Source organism: Eleutherodactylus coqui, chromosome 13 (genome assembly GCF_035609145.1).
Source record: "Eleutherodactylus coqui strain aEleCoq1 chromosome 13, aEleCoq1.hap1, whole genome shotgun sequence".
NCBI classification, from domain to species: Eukaryota; Metazoa; Chordata; class Amphibia; order Anura; family Eleutherodactylidae; genus Eleutherodactylus; species Eleutherodactylus coqui.
In genome coordinates this window covers 27,918,829-27,943,849 of record NC_089849.1, presented here as the reverse complement: position 1 = coordinate 27,943,849, position 25,021 = coordinate 27,918,829, and the positions used below count along the sequence as shown (strand labels likewise).

General features: G+C 45.1%; 1 protein-coding gene across 3 annotated transcripts in view; it reads left to right on the top strand.

The window, feature by feature from the left end:
* Nucleotides 1-25,021, top strand: part of MARCHF10 (membrane associated ring-CH-type finger 10) — a 50,581-nt gene that overhangs the window by 11,754 nt on the left and 13,806 nt on the right. For 2 of the 3 annotated variants that reach the window (XM_066586624.1, XM_066586625.1), the window contains exons 4-7: nt 11,896-12,046; nt 15,043-15,192; nt 20,294-21,272; nt 23,059-23,219. In XM_066586624.1, the coding sequence (XP_066442721.1) occupies nt 11,896-12,046; nt 15,043-15,192; nt 20,294-21,272; nt 23,059-23,219 (1,441 nt within the window). The remainder of the gene's footprint in view (nt 1-11,895; nt 12,047-15,042; nt 15,193-20,293; nt 21,273-23,058; nt 23,220-25,021) is intronic. The other variant, XM_066586626.1, reaches the window with a different exon arrangement.

Here is a 25,021-nt window from a genome sequence, read left to right as displayed (position 1 = left end):
CCCAGTGGTTTCCCATTTAGTGTGTAATGGTGACATGCATTTCCTCTGCTCATGTGCAGAACCTTAAATTTATCAGTATTAAACCTCATTTGCCACTTTTCTGCCCAAGCCCACAACTTATCCAGATCCTCTTGCAACTGCCTTGCATCCGCTCTAGTGTTAATTTCTTTACATAGTTTTGTGTCATCTGCTAATATTGATATTTTGCTGCACAATCCTTCTACTAGCTCATTAATAAATATATAAAAAAATAATAGGGCCCAATACTGCCCCCCTGTGGTATCCCACTAGTACTGGTGACGCAATCTGTGTATGTACCATTTATAACCACCCTCTGCTTTCTATCACTGAGCTAATTCTTACCCACTTACACACATTCTCATCCATATGAAGCATTCTCATTTTTATATACCAACCTTTTATGTGGCACAGTATAAATGCTTTGGAAAAGTCCACATACCCAAGATCCAGTCTAGAACTTACCTCCTCGTAGAAGCTGATCAGGTTAGTTTGACAGGAGCGATCTCTCATAAACCCATGCTAATACGGAGTTATACAGATATTTTCTTTGAGGCCCTCCAGGATAGCATCTCTTAGAAACCCTTCAAACATTTTACCCGCAATAGAAGTAAGACTTACCAGCCTGTAGTTTCCAGGGTCACTTTTTGACCCCTTCTTGAATATTGGCACCACATTAGTTATGTGCCAATCCAGTGGTACAGACCCCATCACTATAGAGTCCTTAAATATAAGAAACAATGGTCTGTTTATCACATTACTTAGTTCCCTTAAAATCCGGGGGTGTATGCCATCAGGACCCAGTAATTTGCCTATTTTAATCTTTTTAAGATTGCTCTGCACTTCTTCCTGGATTAGACTGGTGACATTTAGTGGAGAGTTTAGTTTATCACTCTGCATCACATCTGATATTTCACTTTCCTCTGTGAATACATTGAAGGAAAAACTATTTAATAGATTTGCTTTCTCCTCATCACTCTCTACAAGTTCTCTCACATTATTTATTAAAGGACCAACACTTTCAATATTAACCTTTTTACTATTTATATAGTAAAAGAACAGTTTAAGCTTAGTTTTACTCTCTTTGGCAATAAGTCTTTCTGTCTCCATCTTTGGTGTTTTAATCTGATTTTTGCATAATTTATTTTTTTCCTTATGGGTTTTTCGTGCTTCTTCGCTGCCTTCTTGTTTTAGTAGTTTAAACGCTTTATTTTTGCTGTTTATTGCCCCCTTTACATCTTCATTAAGCCACATTAGTTTTCTCCTATTACTAAGTCCTTTATTCCCGTAAGGTATGAACAGCTCACAGTAATTAGGATATTTTTAAACGTTTCACATTTTTTGTTTGTACTCTTATTTTTGAGGACATTATCCCAGCCAATAAGGTTAAGGGCATCACTAAGCTGATTAAATTTAGCCTTCCTAAAGTTTGGTATTTTCGTAGCTCCCCTATTAAACTCTCTCTTGAAGTACAAGTTGAAATTTATTATATTATGGTCACTACTTCCCAGGTGCCCACCAACCTGCACCCATTATTTTGTCAGGTCTGTGGGTTAGTATTAGGTCCAAAATGGCCATCCCTCCAGTCGGGTCCTGTGCAAGTCGTGTAAGTTAATTATCTTTAGTTATCGACAGAAAGTTGTTACCTTTATGAGATCCGTGGGTTTTGGCTTCCCAGTTTATATCCGGATAGTTAAAGTCCCCCATATTAATTACCTCATTGTGATTTGCTGCTTCATCTATTTGCTTCAATAATAGATTTTCAGTAGCTTCTGTTATATTGGATGATCTACATAAACCCCTATGAGATTTTTATTGTTGTTTTTTCCTTCATGTATTTCCACCCTTAGAGATTCCACATGTTCATCTCCCTCCCATATATCTTCCCATAATGTGGGCTATAAACAGGATTTTGCATAAAGACAAACCACTCCCCCATCCATTTTTTAACGATCCCTTGTGAACAGACTAACGCCTCCCAGTCACAGCTTTCATCTAACCATGTCTCCGTTATTCCCACTATGTCAGACATTATTACTTCCAGTTCATCTACTATATTGGTCAGACGTCTAGCATTAGTCGCTATGCAGTTTAGAAGGTTCGGGTTATTTTTTATATTACGTGTACCCCTACTAACTGTTCTGCCAGTTCTAACTGTACTAACCCCTCCCACTGCTCTAACCCCATTTCCATTACTTAGTCCCAGGTCACTGTCCACACTGTCTTTCCCCTATCTCCCTGGTTGCCCTTCCCTCCAGTCCATGGTTTAAACACTCCTCCAACCTTCTAGCCATCTTCCCCCTAGCACAGCTGCAGTCTTCCCATTGAGATGCAGCCCATCCCTATGGTAGAACCTGTAGCCAACAGCAAAGTCATCCCAGCTCTCCAGGAATGCAAAACCCTTCTTCCTACATCAACTCTGGAGCCACTTGTTTTTTACCTCTGTAATCTTTCACTGCTTTTCTGGTGTGGCAAGTGGTACAGGTAGTATTTCAGAGAATACTACTTTGGAGGTCTTTGCCCTAAGCTCACATCCTAGTTCCCGGAAATTGTTTTTAATGACCTTCCACCTACCTCTAACTTTGTCATTGGTGCCAATCTGTACCATGATCACTGGATCCTCACCAGGCCCTTCCAGTAATCTATTAACCCGATCCGCGATGTGTCGAACTTGAGCGCCAGGAAGACAATACATTGTTCGATGATCCGGGTCTTTGTGGCAGATTGCCCTGTCTGCCCCCCTAATAATTAAGTCTCCCACTACCAGGACCTGTCTAGCCTTCCCTGCGCTCCTATTCCCCTTCTTACTGGAGCAGACATCCCCCTGGTGGTCAGAGGCCATATCGTGCTGCAGCAGTAGCTGTTGCCACTGTTCAAACACACCACCAACTCCCTCACTAAGCTAACATCTACTGTTTGGTCTCCGTCAACATTCAGCAAGCGTTGATGTACGTCAATGGGTGCAATTTGTTTTTCGCATGCAAAAAATCAATTACACACCATAGCTTTATGTGCACATTTGTGTTAGGCACCATCTTCTCAAACTGCCCCTCTGCTGTTATCTAACGCATGGCCACAAAACATGAAGGGGTATTTTCATCGCAGGAATTCTATGCCAATGTGTTCAAAATCGCAAAACAATGCACTCATCCATACTGCTTGTTGTCAGGGAAACAGACCAGCTTTTCTATGGAATGATATAGCAGAGGAGTGGAGGAGGCCAGCACGTGCGCACTTCTTTTACCTAAATCTGGTGACCAGGATCTCAGGTGAGCATGCGCACTATCTTTCGGCCCAGCCACCAGCTACTATTGTGCTCTGCTATTTCCTTTTTTAGCCTATTTTCACATGGGCGGGCGCGTATCGGGGCCATGAAACTCAGCCTGATATCGCGCTTGGGAACGTGTGATTTCTCCTTGCATCATTTCAGGGATGTAGCTCTTTGCACCAGAGGATCGGCAAGAGTTTCCCATTCAGACAAACTGGAGCAAGTTCAGAGAAGAGTTACCAAGATGGTGAGCGGTCTGCAAATCATGTCCTATGAAGAACGGTTAAAGGATCATCTGGGAATGTTTAGCTTGCAAAAAAGAAGGCTGATAGGAGACCTAATAGGCGTCTACAAATATCTGAAGGGCTGTCACAGTGCAGAGGGATCAGCCTTATTTTCATTTGTACAAGGAAAGACTAGAAGCAATGGGATGAAACTGAAAGGGAGGAGACACCGATTAGATATTAGACAGTGAGGGTAATGAATGAGTGGAACAGGTTACCACGGGAGGTGGCGAGTTCTCCTATAATGGAAGTGTTCAAACAAAGGCTGGTCACATATCTATCTGGGATGATTTAGTGATTCTGCAGTGTGTAGGGGGTTGGACCTGATGACCCTGGAGGTCCCTTCCAACTCTACCATTCTATGATTCTATGTCTTTGCTGGCCCCTATGAAAAGAATGGGCAAAGCGTTCAGAGGGAATACCCAAAGATAGGACATACCGTGATTTTCTCTGCAGTGGGGGGGGGGGGGGGGGCGCTCATGTATACGACCCCATTCAAAAGAATGTGGTTCATATCTATGCAAGATTTGTGCGTCTCTCAATGCAGAAATCTCGTGCGATTTTCTCGGCCGTGTGAACGTGGCCTTAGAAGGTGTGGTCTGTTTTCCTGTCAATGAGAAGGAAACAACCAGAGGACAGAGGAATCAGTAGCTACAATATCTGGAGAACGGAGCATTTTGGAAATAAACATCTTATAGGTGAGTGCATTGTTTTGCGATTTCAAACACATTGAAGGGGTATTCCTGAGATGAGAATACCCGTTTAACGGATATTGGCAGAAAAGATCAAACTCTATTGCCATACTACAGACATCTGCTTCTAATTTAAAAAAAATCTGATTTGTATAGCGCCAAGTAATTTATTTATTACCCCTCACCAAGCTGGGTACTCCCTTTACCAACCTTGGAAGAATGAGTCAACCTTGAGCTGGCTACCTGAACCATGCGGGGATTGAACTTCCAGGTCATGAGCGAGAGCTTAGGATTGCATTTCTGCTGCCTTAATTAACACTCTTCGCCACAGAAGGCTGATGATGTCATGTGTCAACATAGTAATATAGGAGGCATTAGTTTTAGAGTGACCCTCATAGATGAGTGGGGGTCCAACCGCTCGTATGAATAACTAGAGAATGGAGAACCCTGTCTTCCTCCTATGAACGTCTGCAATGGGTAGGAGTTTAAGAAAGGATTGACAGGCATGTGTGCCGCCTCCACCATAGATGTTTATGGTAGCTACAGAATCAGCAAAGCATCGTGTGGGTAGGTAATACATATTAATTAGTGGGAAAACCCATTTACTGCTTCCACTGAAATCTGAAATGATCATCCATCTGTTTTGGAAGCAATTTCTGGCTACAGGATTTGCTATATTACCAGCTAACGATCGCACAACCTGACTCGTGATTGTCAGCAATTAAAAATTGCAAGCTAAGACAATAGAAGCAATTTATCAGGCTAATCATCAGTGTAAAAGCGATTCGTTTCGAGTTGTTGGGTACATTATCAATTATGTAGTATATGTTAGGAACTTACCTCCCCGCGTCCTAACCAGCAGCAGCTGTTCTCACACTTGTATGGTCATGTATCTATCTGATCCTGGTCAGTGATTTGGCTCAGCTGTTCCATGACTGCAAGAGGCTCTTCATGCGGGATGGAATATTTCCGCAACATGCAGCAGAATTTGCCGCCACAGAAGTCTGCAGGTTTAAGTGCGGATTTTAATGCATAATTACTTACAGAATTAAGTCATTTTCAATTCCAATTCAAAATTCGCACATTATACTTGAGGCCTCTTTCACACAAGCGTATATCGGCCCGCTGTTTCCACAGTCGGCTAATATACGTTGTGATCTGATGCATTGGATTCCAATGCAGATCACATGGCCGTATTCCCGCGACATAAAAGCGCCCAATAAAGCGCCGGGCGGTTTTAAGTCGGGCCCAAAAGATAGTCCTGGAACTATCTTTTGGGCCAGAATACATCGGCTGTTGCATGGGCTCCTATTGGAGCCAATGACAGCGGCCGGAGAAGGGAGGTCGGAGGGAGCTTAGCAGCATGACTGCTAAACTCCCTCTTCTCTGCTCCCTTCCCAAGCTCCCACCCTCCCCGCCCTTTGCCGGCAGCCAGAAATGGGAGGAGGCGGGACAGGGTGGTGCTTTGCTCTGCCCCCTCCTATTGCAATCAGCCGGAGGGGAGGAGAGAGGAAGTGAGGCGGGAAAGGGAAAAGGCAACAACATGGCGGTCTTGGCGTATATGCGCTAGGGCCCATGCCGTCTGAATGGGCACACAAACGTTAGATTTGTGCGCCCGGTCACAAGTTTTTAAACCTCACATAGTAGCGTATATCGGCCGGCTATGAAAACGGCGGCCGATATACACTCGTGGGAATAAAGCCAGGATTTCCGTGACGACTTTTCAGCAGAACAGCAAATTTTTCTGTATTTTTCAGAAATATTCCACCCATGTAAAAGGTCCTTGACTCTCCCTTGTAATGACATTCGCAATTTAGAGGACCTTTCACAAGAGCAGAATTCTTCCGTAGGATGCAGTTGCGGATTTCATCAAATATTGTGGCTTTTGTGGCTATTTTTAATTGCTTGTTGCAAAGCGTTTTGAGGAATTTCTTCACTTTTTTCCCCTCAAGACATTTTTTTTCCTTTTAATTGCGGAATTACATCTCCTGTTTGTTAGGAATCCACAACAACACTTCCACAACACGTTGTTAATTCTGCAGGGTTTAGCTTACTCATTGTGGAATAAAGATGTGCATTTAAATTAAAAATGTGTTGTTTTTAAATGATGTGGATTTTAAGCCCTATGTGGTAAAACAGGGCTGTTGAATTGTCTACGCAGACAAATTCTGTCCCGTGAGAAGGGCCCCTAGTAGAGAGGTTAAGGCCTGACTCACACGACCGGATTTGAATTGCGTATTTGGCGAACATTTGATCTGCGGTAATACACAGTTCAATCAAATGTATTGAACTACACAGTTCTACTCACATTAGCGTGTCTGAATTGCGTAATCCGCTCGTGGAAAATAGAACGCATAGACTGGTTTGTCCTATGCCTCTATGATGGACATTTGTGTCATAGGTCCTGCATCTGCATGATCACTGCAAAAGCCCTGCGTTCAGTGACAGCTGGGCTCTCACTCTGATGGCCAGGATCAGGGGAAACCCGGATCAGTAAATTCTTATCCCTGTTATTTAACTTCCTAGATGTTGCAGTCAATAGCGACCACTGCATCTAGGTAGTTATATGATCACAGGTGGCATCCTCTCTGATTGGAGTCATTCCCTTTTTATCTCCATGAGGCCCAGACGGCCATGACAACTTCTCTTGGTCGCAATTTGTTTCTGTAGAATCTGACACAAACATATTTGACTGCTAAACGATACAACCAACTGGTTTTCTTTTCCAAACCTTTACTTAATCTCCCCATATATAATACCCAGATAGTAATAATGTCACCCATGGTGTCCCACACAGTAATAGTATCCTCCTTTTTGTGCTTCTTGTAGCCCTGGAACAATGAAGTACCTTTTTTAGTGCCCCCCCCACCCCAACAATTAAAGTGCCTCCACTCAATAACACTCTTTATTTCTTCTGCTCAGTAATAATGCCTCTCATTGGCCGCTGTTTTATAAAAATGCCTCTCATTGGCCTCCATTTTATAGTATTACCCCTCATAGCCCCCCATTTTGTTACAATGCCCCTCAAAGGTTCCCATGTTATAATAATGCCAGTTAAAAAACTGTTATACTCACCTGTGCCGCTCCTCTCACTCCTGGACTCTGCAGTCTGCTGTTACTCTCGTTCTCCCGCAGGCTTCCAGTTAGAGTGATCACGTGATTGTTGTGACCAGTTCCCAGGCTCTAGTGATCATGTGATCGCTCTCTACCCGGAAGCCTGAGGGTGAGGCCAAAAGCAGGAAAAGCAGCATAGGTGAGTATAACTTTTTTTTTTTTAGTTTAGTTCAATTCAGCAGTTTAAAAATACACCCCTCCACTAACCCCAGGAATCGAGCAGCCCACCGGCAACTTTCCCAGTGGCCAGTCTGCCCCGAATGAGCTGTAACTCTACTCTCTGCTTCTGGGCTCTGAAGTGATGTAGCATTTGCTAACCAGCTAATCTGGCCAGGCGATATACCTTAATTTCCTAGGATTGACTTGCCAGTTATTGTCTCTTCTTAGTGCATCTCTGGTGGGATTTATGTGCACTCTTGCCTGGATACCTGATCTGGCTGACCTTTGACCCTACTTCTGGATTAACCCTTACTTCAACTATATGGTATCTGACCCCGTACTGCTTGACCTTGCTACTGCCTAACATGCTCAGACCTGTAGTTCTTCTCAGGTGTTCTGGCTCAGCTTGACCTGAATCTAATCTTCCAATTTGACTTGTACTTGTATTCTGTATATCCAATATTGACCTCTGGCTTACCACAATTAACACTTTTCCTATCTGCCAAGTTTATCTGTGGTCACTCTGTGGACATAACCAAGTCCAATCGTAAGGAGGGTAAGTGTAAAGACCAGGTGCTCTCAATGACTCTACGAAGTAGAGCGACCAGTGCCAAATCCGACCACTGTTGATAAAAAATAGAAAAAAGGAGTGGAGCTATCCCAGTGGAGCTTACATGCAGTAGCAATGAGTTTATGCTTGTCCTAGTGGGATGTCTTGACATTGGCATGGCAAGAGTGGTACATGCATGAAATAGCAGGTGTCGTCATATAGTCCATGCAAGCAAACAAGTGACTCTGGCAGATATCACATCCACATTCTATGCAGGAGGCCCTGCACACATATCCTGCAGGTCAGCACATCTTCCCGGGTGAACAAGGGATGCGCTGCTGACAAATTCAATCTCTATGGGGACTAACAATTGTATCAATGATCATTCCTCCCTATACGAGTGATAATCTGCAGTATGAGAATCACAGTAGCAAACACTGATCAACGTGCAGAAATCCTCGAAATGACTGCTAATACTTAACCCCTTAGTGACTACCCATATGTGTTTACACGTCCTGGGTGTCTAGGTTTTAATCTACAGGGACATAAAAACACGCCAACCCTGTAGAGTAAACCCCCGGGGTCTGTGCTCTTGACAGCTCCCTGCTATCAGCAGTTACATGATCGCCGTTATCCAATGGATAACTTTGATCTCATAAAAGTTAGGATCCGTGAAAGGAGCTGAAACTACTCACCTCTGCGATATCCCATAGTGATCTGGTCTTGCAAGGACCTGGCAACAGCTTCTGCGCACGCGCGCCAAAGGTAAAATTTCGGGCGCATGCACAGGATGCCGGAGAGCCCTGGAAATTTAAAATCTACCTGCTCCTGGCTAGCAAATGCTTCAGATGGTCGCAAATTTTGCCCAGTTTTTGAATGCAGCTAAATATTATAAGCTGCATATGTACAGTCGTGTGAATAAGGCCTAAGACAGATAGTCAAACACCACAAAATAGTTAATAATTAACATATACCATAGGCTACTTTATGCTGCAATCATTTTTAAGTGCTATTTTATTGTTTTAGGACTCCATTAAGTATAGAAGTTTAGTGGTAATTCTTTTACATTTACTAGCAAATTTCAAAAGCTGATTTTTTTTTCAAGGGCCAATTCAGTCCGGCCATGGATTTTCAGAGCCTTTATATCAGAAAACTATGTTAGCAGCCATCACTAGAGTGTCACCACAATTGCCAATGTGGCGACACTTTAAACACAGGACGTAGGTTTACGTCCTGTTGCACCAAGTATTATGCGCCCATGACCTAAACTTACGTCCTATGACATTAAGATGTTAACAAAGGTTTGGTACGGTGTTCCCAGCAAGAGAAACCAAGTAATCTTGTAGATATGATACCTTTTAATGGCTAACAAAAATACATGATGTAATAGCGAGCTTGCGAACCTCCCAGGCTCTTGGTCAGACTAAAAATGGAATAGATCTGAAGAGGCATGAATACTTATACACACTTATAACAAATACTTATGACAAGGCACAGATGTGGATGTGATTGGTTTGCACTTAAAAGGAATACTACAACAGAAAAAAAACTTTTTTGACTAGGCACTGATAGAGTGAAAGTTTTATGGTCCCTGAATTACTGTTGGGGTGGGGGTCATCAGGCCAGGAATGCAACAGGAGGTACACAAACATTTTTAACTAGACACCGATAAGGGAGTGAAAGTTTGTGGTCCCTGAATTACTGTTGATGGGGGTTTTCACCAGGCCAGCAGTCTTATCTGTGCTATAAATGTCTCACACTTCCCATTCACCCATAAATTCTCCTGAATATTTTAACCCAGTATTCAGCGTGTCAAAAGTTGTTATCAATTTATATTTCCAAATTATTCTGTGGTTTTGTGACTTGAAACCACCCTTCAGTATCAAAACTCACATATCTCCTATGTCATGTCCATGGTTAGAGAAGTGCTCCGCCACAGGTAATTCTCTCTTTCTGTGTGTAATTGTGTGGCGATGAGATCTCATCCTGGCTTTCAGTTTTGTCCTGTTTCTCCGACATAAAGGCCCCCAACAGGACATTTACTGCACATGATCAGGTACACAACATCAGACGTGGAACATGTGAATGTCCCCGGGATCTTATAGTCCTGCTGCACAACATTGGAAGTGGAACATGTGACTGTCCCTGGGATCTTATAGTCCTGCTGCACAACATTGGAAGTGGAACATGTGAATGTCCCCGGGATCTTATAGTCCTGCTGCACAACATTGGACGTGGAACATGTGAATGCCCCTGGGATCTTATAGTCCTGCTGTGTGTTGGGGATCCGTATCCTGTCCGCAGTCAGTATATTTGAGCAGGTGCTCTCCTGTTTCCGAAACCTTAAGGACCTATAGAAACTATTACCGTGTATATCTGAGTGCAAACCGTGAGACGGTCACATGGGCAGTTTTCTTTTAAAAGCTCAAATATAGCAGTTCCTTTAATACTTCACTGTAGAGAAATTGTTACCCTGCTTGCAAGAATGTGGAAACATGTCAATTAGGGTGGTTCCACATCTGCGTCGGAACCTCAGTCTGGAGGTTCCTTTGAAGGTTCCTTATAGTTGTCACTATATATAGATCGTGTTGCTGTATGTTTTATATACTTGACAAAGACCACTTTATTCTATGGTCGAAACGTTGCTTTATCTTTTGTGGACTTTTGGAATAAAGATGCTGTTTAATATAAACAACCAGCAGTAAGAAAACTCATTCCTCTGTGCTGCCATTTCCTATTTATACCCTTTGAAGATCCAGCTGAAAATACTGGAAGAAAAACACTGCATGCAGCGCTTTTCATTCCATCCAAAAGCCGGGAAACTAGGCAGGAATCGGGCGGACCCCATTATAGTCAATGAGGTCCATCCAGTGCTGTTTGGTTCCGCCCACAGATGGAGCCGTTCGATCACAGGGATTCCCCTTTCCTGCTCCCCGAATGGAGCAGGAAAGCGGAATCCCTTGCGCAAGTGTAAAAGTACCCTTATACCTAACTAGACCTGGTTACTTTCCCATTCATTACAATATTAAAGGGCCACAGCAGTGAAACTTTGTTTTTCATTCATTATGTAACTAGTCCCCCGGTATTTATAAGTCAGCTAGTATTAGCCTGGTTACTTTTTCCTTCCTACTTCATAGTTCTTGGAATCCTTCTCCTCATGTGATCTCATTGTGACCACCTTGGAACTACCTGTCACTGTGTTCTCTACAGGAGTCACCAGAACATCCTATATGGAAACTGCACAGACTGTACCACACAAGCTCTAAATAGGGGAAAGACAAACACTTATCACAGTTGCTGATGATGAATATACAGCTTCTGTCACACAGTTATAATGAAGGAGATCACAGTCTGACCTCCCTGACTGTATACTTATGGTCTTTAGCATATTTAAGAGAATATAGAGAGTAGCGATAATTACAATACACTGTCCTTCAAGCAGACAGAGATAGTACTGGCTCTAGCGGTTTTCTATATGATGTTGTGCTGATGCATCATAGGATTGCTACTACAGGAAGAGAAAGCAGGAAGAAATCTAAAAATCAACTTGGTGTTTGATAAGTATCAGACAGGAAGCTGCACTGCAGAAGTGACTGTGATATATACAGGAGATGAACCAGAGTGTGACAGACAATCAGTTGAGAGGTGATGGAAAATATATTTTCTCTGGAGTGGCCGTATAAAGCAAAATAATATGGTAATACTCTATTGTGTGGCAGGACTTATATTCTACTGCCAGGTAAAATGTGACGCGATCTTTTAAAGAAATTAGTCCATTATTATTCATAACTTTTTTTATTCTTTGAAAAGATACAAGCGGTGTCAAGACTGGAGGAGAGACAAACCCCACGCAAGCAGTATAAAAGCACCGTGTCTAAGCTACCGGCGATCAAGAAGGACAAAGATATCATAAGTAAGAAGGCTCTATACAACTCACAGCAAACACACAGATTGATCACAGGTACATTAACATGTGGATCAGTGATTACACGCTGCACACGAGGATCCTGCAAGTTTACCTCGCCTTCCATTTGGTTTTAAATAGAGAAATTATTTCACAATATTCCTCGAATACTAAAAGAGCAATTATCTTGTATCATACAATGGTCAGGGGATGACTACCTGAGGCTTCATTCACACGAGCATATATCGGGCCCGTTTTCACGGACGGCCAATATACGCTGCCCACCTGATGCATTCGTTTACAATGCCTCGATTCAGATGGGCGTATTCCGTAGCATAAAAGCGCCCGACTGGCCAAGATAACGCATAGGAGCGCATTTCAACCCGGCGCTTTTACACCGGCCAGGAAAGATAGTACAGGAGCTCTCTTTTGGCTGGAATATGGCGGCGGCTCCTATAGACTCCTATGGGAGCCTATGGTAGCTGCCAGAGAAGGGAGCTGGGAGGGAGTTTAGCAGCATGTTTGCTGAACTCCCACCCCCTTCCCTCCTTCTCTTTGCCCCTTGCTGGCTGTTCGCAATGGGATGGGGGGGGGGGGGGCAGTTGCTAAGCTCCCGCCCCCTACCATTGCTGGCAGCCGACAAACTGCGGAGAGAGGGACAGGAGATTAGCACAGTAGCTCCCGCCACATCCTGCCCCCTCCCATTGCAAGCAGCCGGGAAATAGCAGAGGGAAGGGGTGGGAAGACACGCTGCTAAACTCCCTCCCACCTCCCTTCTCCGGCAGCTACCATAGGCTCCCATAGGAGTTTATAGGAGCCGCTGCCGTATTCCGGCCAGGAAGATAGTTCCTGAACTATCTTTCCTGGCCGACGTAAGAGCGCCCGGCCGAAATGCGCTCCTATGCGCTATTTTGGCCGTCCGGGTGCTTTTACGCTGCGGGAATACGCCCATCTGAATTGATGCCTTGTAAACCAATCCATCAGATGGGCAGCGTATATATGAATATAAATGAAGCCTCTTTTTTTGGTAACCTACATTTGGTCTGGTAGAAAGTAGTAGGGAACAAATAAAAGGGAGTACTGCAGGATCAGTCTACACAGGTTTTGTTTGTAGTCTGTAATTATGGAGACACATACACTGAGTGGCCTATTTATTAGGGCCCATTCACATGGGTGTATGCAGTTTTGGTCATATAAATACGCAGCGCATTAACGTACAAAATGGAGCATATTCAATGTGTATTTTCACCTTTTGCATTTTTTTGTGTATGTAAATACTTAGTGATTACTGCGTATTTATGTACGCAAAAAAGCAAGCACTGCACATTAATTTAATGTGCAAATACGCAGTGAATATGAATTCATGAATGGGTGAGTGCTGCCTCTGATTGGCTGAGCACTGTGACCAATCAGAGGCAGCTCTCAGCTGTCATTCAATAGCTGAGAGCTGCCTTGATTGGTTACAGTGCTCAGCCAATCAGAGGCAGCCCATTTAGCAAGCGAGGATTTTAAATCACTGCCTGCTGAATACTCAGAGCAGTGCAGGAGAGGAGCCGGCTGGGCCTCAGCAGCTTCAGAAAGGCGAGTATAGATTATTTTATTTTTTTTACACATTTTCAGAATGGTTTTCAGGGAAGGGCTCATATTTTAAGATCTTCCCCGAAAATCACTGCAGTGCTAGCCAGCAGCCCATTGCTTTCAATGGAGCTGGCTGTATTGCCAGCTCCATTGAATTCAATAGGAGAACATCGCTGTCCTCTGCCACAGCTGTGACAGCTGCGGCAAAGGATTTCTTCATCTCAGTGGGGAGTCCCAGTGACAATGGGACTCTCCGCAGAGATGAAGAAATCCTCTGCCACAGCTAAAGAAGAGGATCGCGATGTTCTCTGTATGTCAATGGGGCTGCCGCAGCTGCTGCTGGCCCCATTGACCACAGGTGTCACATCCATGGGTTTCACATCCAAGGAGTCCCCTGCTGCAGCTGTCACAGTCGCAGCAGGGGATAGCGAGCAGCACTCTTTTTGAGCGGATAAATGCTGCTAGCAGCGGTTTTTCCGCCGTGACGCCTGCTTCGGTCACGCAAATTTTTGAACACATAACTGATGCATTCAAAAAGTTGTGCGTCAAAACACCTGTGTGACTGAGCCCTGAACTGGATGGACATTGTCTTTTTTCAGCATAACGTACTATATTATTGCTCACGCTAATAGGTGGAGGTCCTGAATCGGGAGTCTAGTGTATTGAAGGGTAACTCCAATCCTATAAAGTAAGTGATGCATATTGCTAGGCTATGCCACCACTCAATAACTGGTGGCGGTGTGACTTACCCGGTGATGCTGAGAGTGAAGGGACTGCATCGCTGGTGTAACGCTGCGTCCACATCACCATTTTCCCAGGACGGCAGGGCGGCCGGGATTTCTACTTTGCAAGTTCAATTTCTGCAGCAACTTCATTCTCAGGATCTGCGGGCATCCCAAAGGTTGGACCCCACTGATCATAAAGGGGTGGTATATCCTAGCAATATGCCATCACTTTATAAGATAGGAAACCCCCTTTAAATCAAAATGAAAACAATGGGTATTTTAAAAGGTGTTCTCTAAACCAGACAACCTCTTGAAATTCTCGACGTTGAGTGCACATAGTCCTGTGCGCTGTCCATAGGCTATGAATTCAATGACAGTATAGCAAGCCCTAGGACTCTGACATTAGCATCAAGAAGTGAAAAGTTTCTTTAGTGCTAATTGCATGACTGGAAGCCGTGACACAGAAGTGCCAGCATGCTAACAAGGTGGAGTACTGGCAGGACGGGAGTTAGTGTATACATTTAGATTCCATGGTGATAAACGGTCATTATAATGATTTTCAGGTGTTTTCAGGACAGAATCCCTCTAAATTAGCTCCAAGTAAGTGACACTCTAGTGTTAAAGTGAAAGAACATGCGTGACAGTCCTAATTTACTGCAGGAGTAATGTGATTGCCCCAGGGATCTATCAATATAGTCACGTATTAACATGATTATCACTGAAGTTTCTGCACAATTTTCTAATTGCAAGTGTCACAGCCTCGGATCACAGTGGAGAAGAAGAGATTACATGTCCACCAGCTTTCTGCCAGGCCCAGAGTCACACGTGTGACCGGAGACACCGCCAAGAATAAAATTACTCTTAAATTGCAGTCAAAAGCTAAAGAGTCCAAGAGACCAGGTGAGTCTTACCCTCAGGCTACCCGAAACTAATCCGTGACTTTTAACTATCGAGTGACAGCTGCGGTCAACAAGATTGGACTGCAACTGTAGCATTAATCAACAGCAATACAGAAAGTCTCAGTATAGCCGTAGCTATTACACAAGTGCTATCGACTGCTACCAGTGCTCACGTTTTCCTAACAATTTCCGGGCTGAACCTGCCAGCACTCATGTAATAGTAGCTTAAGGGCCCCTTCATACGGGCGATATCGGGCCGTGATTCACAGCCCGATATCGCACTTTTTACCCTGTGAATGCCCCAGTGATGCGAGGTGTTTTCATGTGAAAACAGCCTTTGCACACTGCAGAGATTCCCTTCATCCCCGCCGCGGCTATCACAGCCATGACAGAGGATTGCAGAGTTTTTGTAATAGCTTGTCTTTGTATTCCTTAAAAACAAAAATGAAAGGGATCTTCAAAAAAATTGTTGTGAAAAAAGTTCCTATTGAAGTGAATTGTTACGTTCGCTCGGCGCACTAAAGCGCCACTTCTCAGAATAGACGCAAGTGTGTCCATTTAAAATCTGTATACATACTTATATAGTATTTGCACTACAAACTACAACTCTCTAAGCTGAGATGGAAGGACCCCTGTCCCTTAGTAACGAGGGAAAGTAGGGAACCCCTGCCTAAAAGCAGGGTAGCCGTCCTGATAAGGTCAGCCCCACTGTCTTCATCTGGGACCTAGCTATCCCTGATCAGGAACCTGAAGAGATGCACTAAACACACACAGGACATGACACTGTTCACACACACTGAACACAGAACAGGACTGCACATAAAGCACATGTCTGGCTACCTGCACAGACATAACACATATCACTATTCACACCAGCACACATGATTGTGCATACAACATATAACAGGAACCCCACCCAGAGCTCACATGCATAAAGATGGTAAACCATAGCTAGTCCAAGTGTCCTCACACCAGGGGAATAGAGCGTCAGCCACCGTGCTGACATAGGGAACAGTGTCAGGCATCACCCATCTGAGGCACACACAGAACATCAGACGTCTGGGGGCCACACCTGCCCAGGGATAGGGAGAAACTTGCAGGCCACCTGCACCTGTGTGGTCACCGTACCACACACTACATAATGCACGCACCCGAGAACGTAAGGAGGGGAGGGACAGCAGGTGTCCATAACGTATTCAGAGAAGGAGAGAGGGACACTACAGACAAGCACGCACACAATAGCTCTGAGTGGGATTAACTAAAATGACCAGTAATCTCTCACCAGAGTTTGCCGGTGTTTATCTGCAGCAGACAAGGGCGATTGGCTGGTGGAGAATACCACACCCAGCTAGCTCAATTAACCCTTACCTGTGAAGGTGTGCACAAGAAAGCCTGTAGAACCACAGGTCCCATATGCACAACCTTAACATGAATGCCCTGTAATGACAAGCCTGGCCACTGCAGTGAGAACAAAGCTGTCTGCTTCCTGCAGAAATCAGCTCAGGGCATGAGTGCATCAGCCCAGCGAACAGCTGATGTGAAGAGGTCTCAGGCATGAGAACCCCGCTAATCTACTATTGATCCTAAGGATCAAAGAGTCATATGTATCCCTACATAGTACCAATAGAAACTACAGGTTGCCCCACAAGCCTTCATACAACCACATCAAGAGAAAAATAAAAAAAGCTATGGGGCTCAGAAAAAAGAAACACAGCAATTTAAAAGAAAATATTTTGAAAACCTAGCACAACAAATAAAACCATATAAATTTGGTATCAGTATAATTGTACCATGGAAAGAGACCTGGAGTTACTAGTGGACTGTAGACTTAAAGGGGTTGTCCGCCGCCCAAACTGATTTTTTTCCCCCCCGATTAATGCCCTGTGGAGTAGAAACATCACACACAACAGCCTTTCCCATAAAAATCGATATTCTGCTTACCTTTTCATTCCTTTTCTTCCCTTTATAAAGTTTGCCTGAAGAATTCTTCAAAGATGGCGCCGCTGGGTAGTTCCCATGATGCACTGCTGCCTCTCTCTCCTTAGCGTGCGCGCTCCCGATGACACCGGTCACATGACTGGAGGACCGGCGTCATAATGCAAATGCACGCTTCACTGCTTTGAATGGAGCCGTCCGGCCCCATTCAGAGCAATGAGAGGGCAGGGAGAGCAGCGCGATCTCCTGCTAGAGCTGTGACAGCTGTAGCAGTAGATTCCTTCATCTCCCCAGCATGTCCCCTCATCACTGGACACTGCGACAGCCCTGTCACAGTGTCCAGTAATGAGGGGACATGCTGAGGAGATGAAGGAATCTCCTGCTAACAGCTGTCACAGCTCTAGCAGGATCGTGATTTGTAGCAGCACTTTCAATAGCAGACGATCGCGATCCTCAGCTATTGAAAGTGAAAGTAGCACCAAGCATGACACACACACACACCGCCCCCTCCACACATGCACCCCACAGTGCCGCCCCTCCCCCGCAAACCACCAGCTGACAGCTCCGACCAGCAGAGCCCCCCCCCCTGCAAGCCAACAGCTGACAGCTCCGACCAGCATCCTCCTCCTCCCCCCCCCCCACTGGCTGACAGCTCCGACCAGCAGCCTCCCCCCCCCCCCCCCCCCACTGGCTGACAGCTCCGACCAGCAGCCTCCCCCCCCCACCCCCCCCTCACTGGCTGACAGCTCCGACCAGCAGCATCCTCCCCCCCCCCCCACTGGCTGACAGCTCCGACCAGCAGCTCCCCCACCTTCCCCCTCACCCCCATCCCGGGATTACTGACTGACAGGTCTGTCACCCCTACACCTCCCCACCCCCACCCCTGACTACTGACAGCTCGCAGCACCCCTCCCCTGTGAGAGATCGGCACTCCACTCCACTCCCCCTCCTCCACTCCCCTTACCTGTCAGCTGAAGATCCCGCGGCCGCGCATCCCCTGCAGGCAGACCAGAGCTTCCTGAAGCAGCCGGCAGAAGATCTACTGCGCATGCGCGGAGTAGAAGAAGCGCGTCCCCGTGCAGAGAACACCTGGAGCTGGCCCGACAAGAAGAGGACAAGAGACTTGTCGGAACCAATGGCAACCGAGGAGCAACACAAGGGGGGGCACTCCAAAAGGTAAGTGAATAACTTCTGTTTGCCTAATTTACAATGCACAATGTATATTACAAAGTGCATTGTATTGGGCAAACAGAAGTAATGAGACCTAATGTTTATGGCCGGACAACCCCTTTAAAGGGGTTCTGACATGAATAATTTTTTTATGCTTTAGCAGCCATTGTCCCCTGGTGTGCCTAATGGACCCAGGGAACCCAGGGTTTAATGGCTGCTAAAGCATAAAAATATAACACTTACCTTGTCTTCTGTTGTTGTTGACATCGGGGGGTCAGCTCCCGGCAGGCAGTCTTCTTCCTCCAGCAGCCGCGCCGCTCCGGGATCGCGCGCATGCGCAGTAGAGAGGTGCCCTCTGACAGGAGTCAGGACGGGCTGCGTCTCCACTGCGCATGCGCAGCACTCCGGAGTTCAGCCGGACGGACGGGCCGCCCACAGCAAGCACTGCTTGTGACGTGCTTGCTGTGAGCGGTCCGTCCGTTGACCTCGGAAGTGCCTGACGGACGGAGCAGAGCCAGGAAGCGGTCTTTTTGACCGCTCCTGCTCTGCTTTAAAGGCACAGAAGATGATGCCGGCTGGAGGGGACATGCCTGGCGATCGGGCCAGGCCAGGCAAGGTGAGTACAATTTTTTTTTCTTCATGTCAGAACCCCTTTAACTGGAGCAATCAATGCCAGTTAGCTGGTACAAAAGCAAATAAAGTTTTGGGCTGTATTAAAAGAGGTATAGGGGTGAGGGATGAGAACATTATCCTCCCACTATATAAGGCACTTGTCAGGCCTCACATGGAATACTGTGTACAGTTCTGGACACCGATGCTCAGGAAAGATGTTGCAGTGCTTGAGGGGGTTCAAAGAAGGGCAACTAAATAAACAAAATGGGAAGACTGGAATACCCAGAGAGGCTATCAAAATTGGGATTATTCACCGTGGAAAGAAGACAGTTAAGGGACAACCAAATAACTATCTACATTAGGGGACAATACAAGGATCTCTTCCAGGATCTGTTTATACCCAGGACTGCGACTGTAACAAGAGGGCATCCTCTACATCAAGAAGAAAGCAGATTTCATCACCAACATAGAAGGGGGTTTCTTTACTGTAAGAGCAGTGAGACTGTGGAACTCTCTGCCTGACAAAGTGGTGATGGCAAAATCAATGGAGGAGTTTAAGAGGGGACTGGATGTCTTTTTAGAGTGTTACAATATTACAGGATATAGACATTATCCAGAAGGGTTCCTGGTCAGGGGATCTTTCAACTGCCAGACTTGAGTCTGGAAGGAACCTTCTTTGAAGAGTGTTGATCCAGGAATTATTCTGGCTGCCATTATGGATTCGGGAAGGAGTGTTTTCCCCCAAAGTGGAATAAATTTGGTTTCTGCCTCATTGTTTGCCTTCCTTTGGATCAACATGAGGGGACAGAAACAGGCTGAAATAGATGGACAATTGTCCTCATTCAGCCTAACATACTATGTTAGTATGTACTCAATAAATGTAAGTTGTCATATTGCCACGCTGCGTATGCCATATAAACAAAAAAAAACCTAAAATGATGAAATGGACAGGGTTTTCCATTTCATTCCACTTTTAAAAGTTTTTCAGTACATTATATAGTTTAGTAAACTGTACCGTTAAAAAAATACAACTTGTCCCTCAAAAAACAAGACCTTAGATGGCTATGTTGACTGAAAAATATAGAAGTTTCGATTTTCAAAAGCAGAGAGGAAAAAACAAAAAATATCTGCCTCCTTAAGGGGTTAAGTATATAAATTTGGTATTTGTATGCAAGACCCAGACACTTTTTCAGTTCTACAGAACCCAACCTACAGCCGTAAGTTTGGTTCAGTAAACCGTTGAGCTCTGGCTATATCCAGAATACGGATAGTTGAACACTGGTAAAATATGTTGTCTGAATAAGGTCTTACTGCGAGTCTGAGCAAAGGAAAAATATTTTTTTTTCTCCTCGGGTCAATTAATTTACTATAACATTTGTTTTTAGCTAAACATCAGAAACAAATATTGAAGGAAAAAGCGTCCACAAATGGAGCCATTAATGACTTAACTTCAACGCAACAACCATATGTAGAGCAGAAGACGGTCCTTGGATACGATGCAGATCACCACGATCCAGCAATGTCTCCACCATCAAACTCCCATGAATTCACAGAAGAGCCTCAGACCACTAGGAGACCATTGAGCTCTAGCCAGTCACAGTTACGGGAACCTGAAGATGTATTAAATGGGCAACCAGAAAGAAACGTGAATGAAGGCGATTACACTAATGTTGAAGATCACCTCTCTTATGTTTCTGATAGTACATTAACACTACCAGTAGCTACAAGAGCCCAAATGTATAACCCTTCACTTCACATTGGTGGCTCGGACTCTACAGACTCTGAAGAAGACGGCATTGATAGCGATAATGAGGAGCATTCAGAAGATGAAGAAGTGAATTCTCATTCCACTTTACATGATTTGGGCGTTGGCACAGGAAACAATTCTTATTTTGAAAGAACCAACCGAGGACCACAGCAAACATCAAGACCACCCGTGACAGAGACAGCAGACCAGTCCCCAAACTCTAATCCAAATTTAAGGCATACATCGGAGGTCCCAAGGATTGATGCATCAATCGCACTGTCCCGAAATCATGAAATTAGTGCAAACGCTAATATGCAAAACCATGGATACCATGCACTTCCCCTAACGACATTTAGAGATACTGCGGGCAGAGAGACGGATAGACTTGGGCAGCTCTCAGCCGCTCCCAATCCTCTTGCCCCTCCGAGGCTCAGCATGTCTTCTACAGCTCCCAACATTGCACTTCTACGTGAGAACTTAGATCTGGTCTTCCACACCCTCTCCATGCAGAGGCAATCTGAAAGAAGGAATGTGGAGAATACTGTACTAACATCCCAAAATAACAAAGCTGAAAAGCAAAAAGCCGACCCTGAGAAGCTAAAAAAGCTACGGGAGAGGTGAGAAAGGGTGCATCCACATGTAATAGATTTGCTGCAGATTTTCCCACCATGCATGGTCTTATTCTTAGGCTAACTTCACACGGGCGACTGCAATATCAGGCCGTGACTTCAGAGAAGTAGTAGCTGATAGCTGCGCCAGAGGATCACGGAGTTTCTCACATTGTTTTCAATGGGGAAACCTTGCAGCGCACTGCCGCTGGACCCATTGAAAACAATGGGCGAGGCGGGACATGCCCAAAGATAGGACTTGGAGCGATATGGGAAACAAATCGCAGCGAGTCACAGGGGTAGACGATACTGGCCTCTCGTCTCCCGCTGCATGCAGAATGACAGCTCCAAGTTAAACTTTAACGTGTACTTCTTCTGAAATGCCGCAGCTTTTCAGACTTAAGCACTCACAGGGCGCAACAGGCGTTCCTGTCGTAGGTTAGTGTTTTCCGTGGTTCAGGCAGCATGATCCTGATGACAGAATTTCTTTAAAGCCGCTTTCACACTGCCAAGAAAATTGTGTGAGACTTGTGGGTTGCAAGATGCACAAATCTTGCATGGATATGAACCCCATTCTTTTGAACGCATTGCCCATTGTTTTCAATGGGGCCAGAAAACACATCGCACGACGTGCAATGCGAGCTTTCCCATTGAAAACAAGGATTACAACTGTACTAAAGTTATGGAAGGCATTTTTGCGCATGTACATCAAACGTTCATGGCCTGATATCCCACTCGGCTGCTTGTAGGAAGCCTAGCAGTGAATGGAATCAGTCTGGTGCTCTTTGGTCTGGCGTATACTAGGTCCAGTGCTTCTAGTTTTTCCTTTGTTCGACTCTTAGGATAACCTGGTAGCGCTAATGTGATGCCTTACAGTTCAAGTGTTCTTCGGTAACTAAAGTTATCAAGAGCAAATATAATGTATCCATTCCCATTTTCAAGAGACTAAAGGTCCATTTACACACACAGATATCTGTCAAAAGATTGAAAAGATCAGCGATCGTTTTGCATAAAAGTACTATTGCTATTAGTACTTATCAGCTTCATTTACATGCAAATGAGATTCTGGGAACTGTTACAGAACTCAGCAGGAGGTCTGAGCTCTGTAATTATGGTATCTGTATTGTTCAACCCCTTGGAGAATTCAGCACCATGGACAGCAGACACAACCTGCAGTCCTGCTAATCAGCTGTTCTGCTAGCAAGGGTAAGAACTGGGAACAGCTCTAACAAGGTTATCAGATCTCTGCTGGCAGAGCACAGCCTGTGGTCCTGCTTATCAGCTGTTCGACAGTTTTCAAGTAGAACTGAAAACCATTGTTCCACAGAAAATTGAATGATGGGCACATTTAGACACTAAGATTATCGCTCGAAAGACGGCTTTTGAGCGAATTTTGAGCGATAATCATTGTGTCTAAATGGGGCTTAACATTAATGGGGCGGAAGCAGTCCAAGACATTTGTTAAAGAAAAAATGATAATTTTTAGTTAAAGCCGACTACTTGGTAGACCGCAGTTAAGAACCTTTCGAATGGAATGGAATAAGCCGCACTGGACACCGCAAGCCGCAGTAAATTCTGTACCAGAATCCACAGGTTACCTGCTGATTTTGAAAACGGCCTAAAAGCTGCCTGCAATTCTGCATCAAAAACCGCAGTTAGACTTGTGGATTTCGGTGTGAAATTTGGCAGCTGCGGATTTGGCTGTGCCCTGCGACATAATTCCATCCCGTGTGGAAGGTCCCTACAAAAGTACATGTTACTAATGTCAGGTTACATTTCATTTCACACTTCATAGTTTACTACAGGAAGAGTCAGAAGAGGAAGAGGATCTTTGCAGGATCTGCCTCATGGGAGGTGAAGCCACAGATCTCATCGCCCCGTGCCAGTGCGCCGGGAGCTTAAAGCATGTTCACACTGAATGCATGAAGAGATGGCTGCTGGCTAAAATTAAATCAGGTGAATGAAATACCGGCGACGACAATATATTCCCGGGTAAATGATGTGTTAAAGGCTTACGAAAAGAGTGGATGTCTTGCAAGCTGAGAGGTAGCACATTCCCTGTGGAAGTCAGGGCGCCGTACAGCACGTTTGTATGTTTTTTTCTGCTGGGTTGATCATATGCCACAGACCTACATTGTAGAAAATTTTCAAAAGCTAACCTTGAGGCCAGTTTTACACAGGCGACAAAATTGCGCAATTTTCTCGTGATGGGACAGCGCTACAAATCGCTTGTATGTGAAGCCCATGCTTTCCAATGGGTTCCTTCACATTAGCAATGTTTTTTAGGCAGCTACATTGCAAAAGGAAAAAAATTAAAAAATTGCCAGTTGCTAAATATTACCACGATTTGCTGTCTTCCAGCCCATGTTTCCCTATGGAGCCTTCCTTTATGTTGCATTGCGCAATAATGCGGTTTTCATGCAGTGCAGTGCAACTTTTACAGTAGAAAATCCTACTGTAATCACCCTAAAATAACCCCTAGCTGCATTATTAAAAAAAATAAAATTACCTAACAGGCGCTGTGAGGTCCGCCGCATGTCTCCTCCACAGCGTCGGCACGTGTTTGAAGTCTTCTGTCAACGCTTCATGGATTGAAGTTTTAAAATCCCACTTCCAGGGAGGGCTGGCCGTGATTGGTTCTCAAGCGCCGCAGCTCAGCCAATCACTGCAGCACTTAATGAACCAATCACAGCCATTCATTGATTGGTTCATCCAGCGCTGATAAATAAAAATAGGAAGTACAGAGTACAGTGATACCTTGGGTTAAGAGTGCCTCAGCTTACAAGCTTTTTGACTTGAGAACAGGCTCTCTCCCGAATTTTTGCTTTGACTTAAAGGGGTTGTCCCGCGCCGAAACGGTTTTTTTTTTTTTTAAACACCCCCCCCCCCCGTTCGGCGCGAGACAACCCCCGATGCAGGGGTTAAAAAAACCACCCGCACAGCGCTTACCTGAATCCCGGCGGTCCAGCGTCTTCATACTCACCTGCTGAAGATGGCCGCCGGGATCCTCTGTCTTCATGGACCGCAGGGCTTCTGTGCGGTCCATTGCCGATTCCAGCCTCCTGATTGGCTGGAATCGGCACGTGACGGGGCGGAGCTACACGGAGCCCCATTCAGAAAAGAAGAAGACCCGGACTGCGCAAGCGCGGCTAATTTGGCCATCGGAGGGCGAAAATTAGTCGGCACCATGGAGACGAGGACGCCAGCAACGGAGCAGGTAAGTATAAAACTTTTTATAACTTCTGTATGGCTCATAATTAATGCACAATGTACATTACAAAGTGCATTATTATGGCCATACAGAAGTGTATAGACCCACTTGCTGCCTCGGGACAACCCCATTAAGAGCAAAAACTTGGGTTAAGAGCCTTGCTCTCAATGGGGCCGCTGCTGCTGGTGGTGGCCACATTGAAAGCAATGGCCTGCCGACAACCCCTGCAGTGATTTTTCAGGGAAGTGCTTTAAATATAAGCCCTTCCCTGAAAATCTTCCCTTGTTGTAGTAAAAGATATATACTCACCTGTCCACCACTTCCGGGGCTCAGGCGTGTCTAGTTCTCCCTGCATTTTTAATCCCCACCTGTTGAAAAGTTTCAGAGGAGTGCAGGGAGAACAATCAGCGGCTAGACGGGCCTGAGCCCCGGCAGACAGGTGAGTATTTATTTAATTTATTTTTTTACTACAGCTAGGAATGATTTCAAGGAAGGTCTTATATTTAAAGCTCTTCCCCGAAAATCACTGCAGGGGTGCCGGCGTACT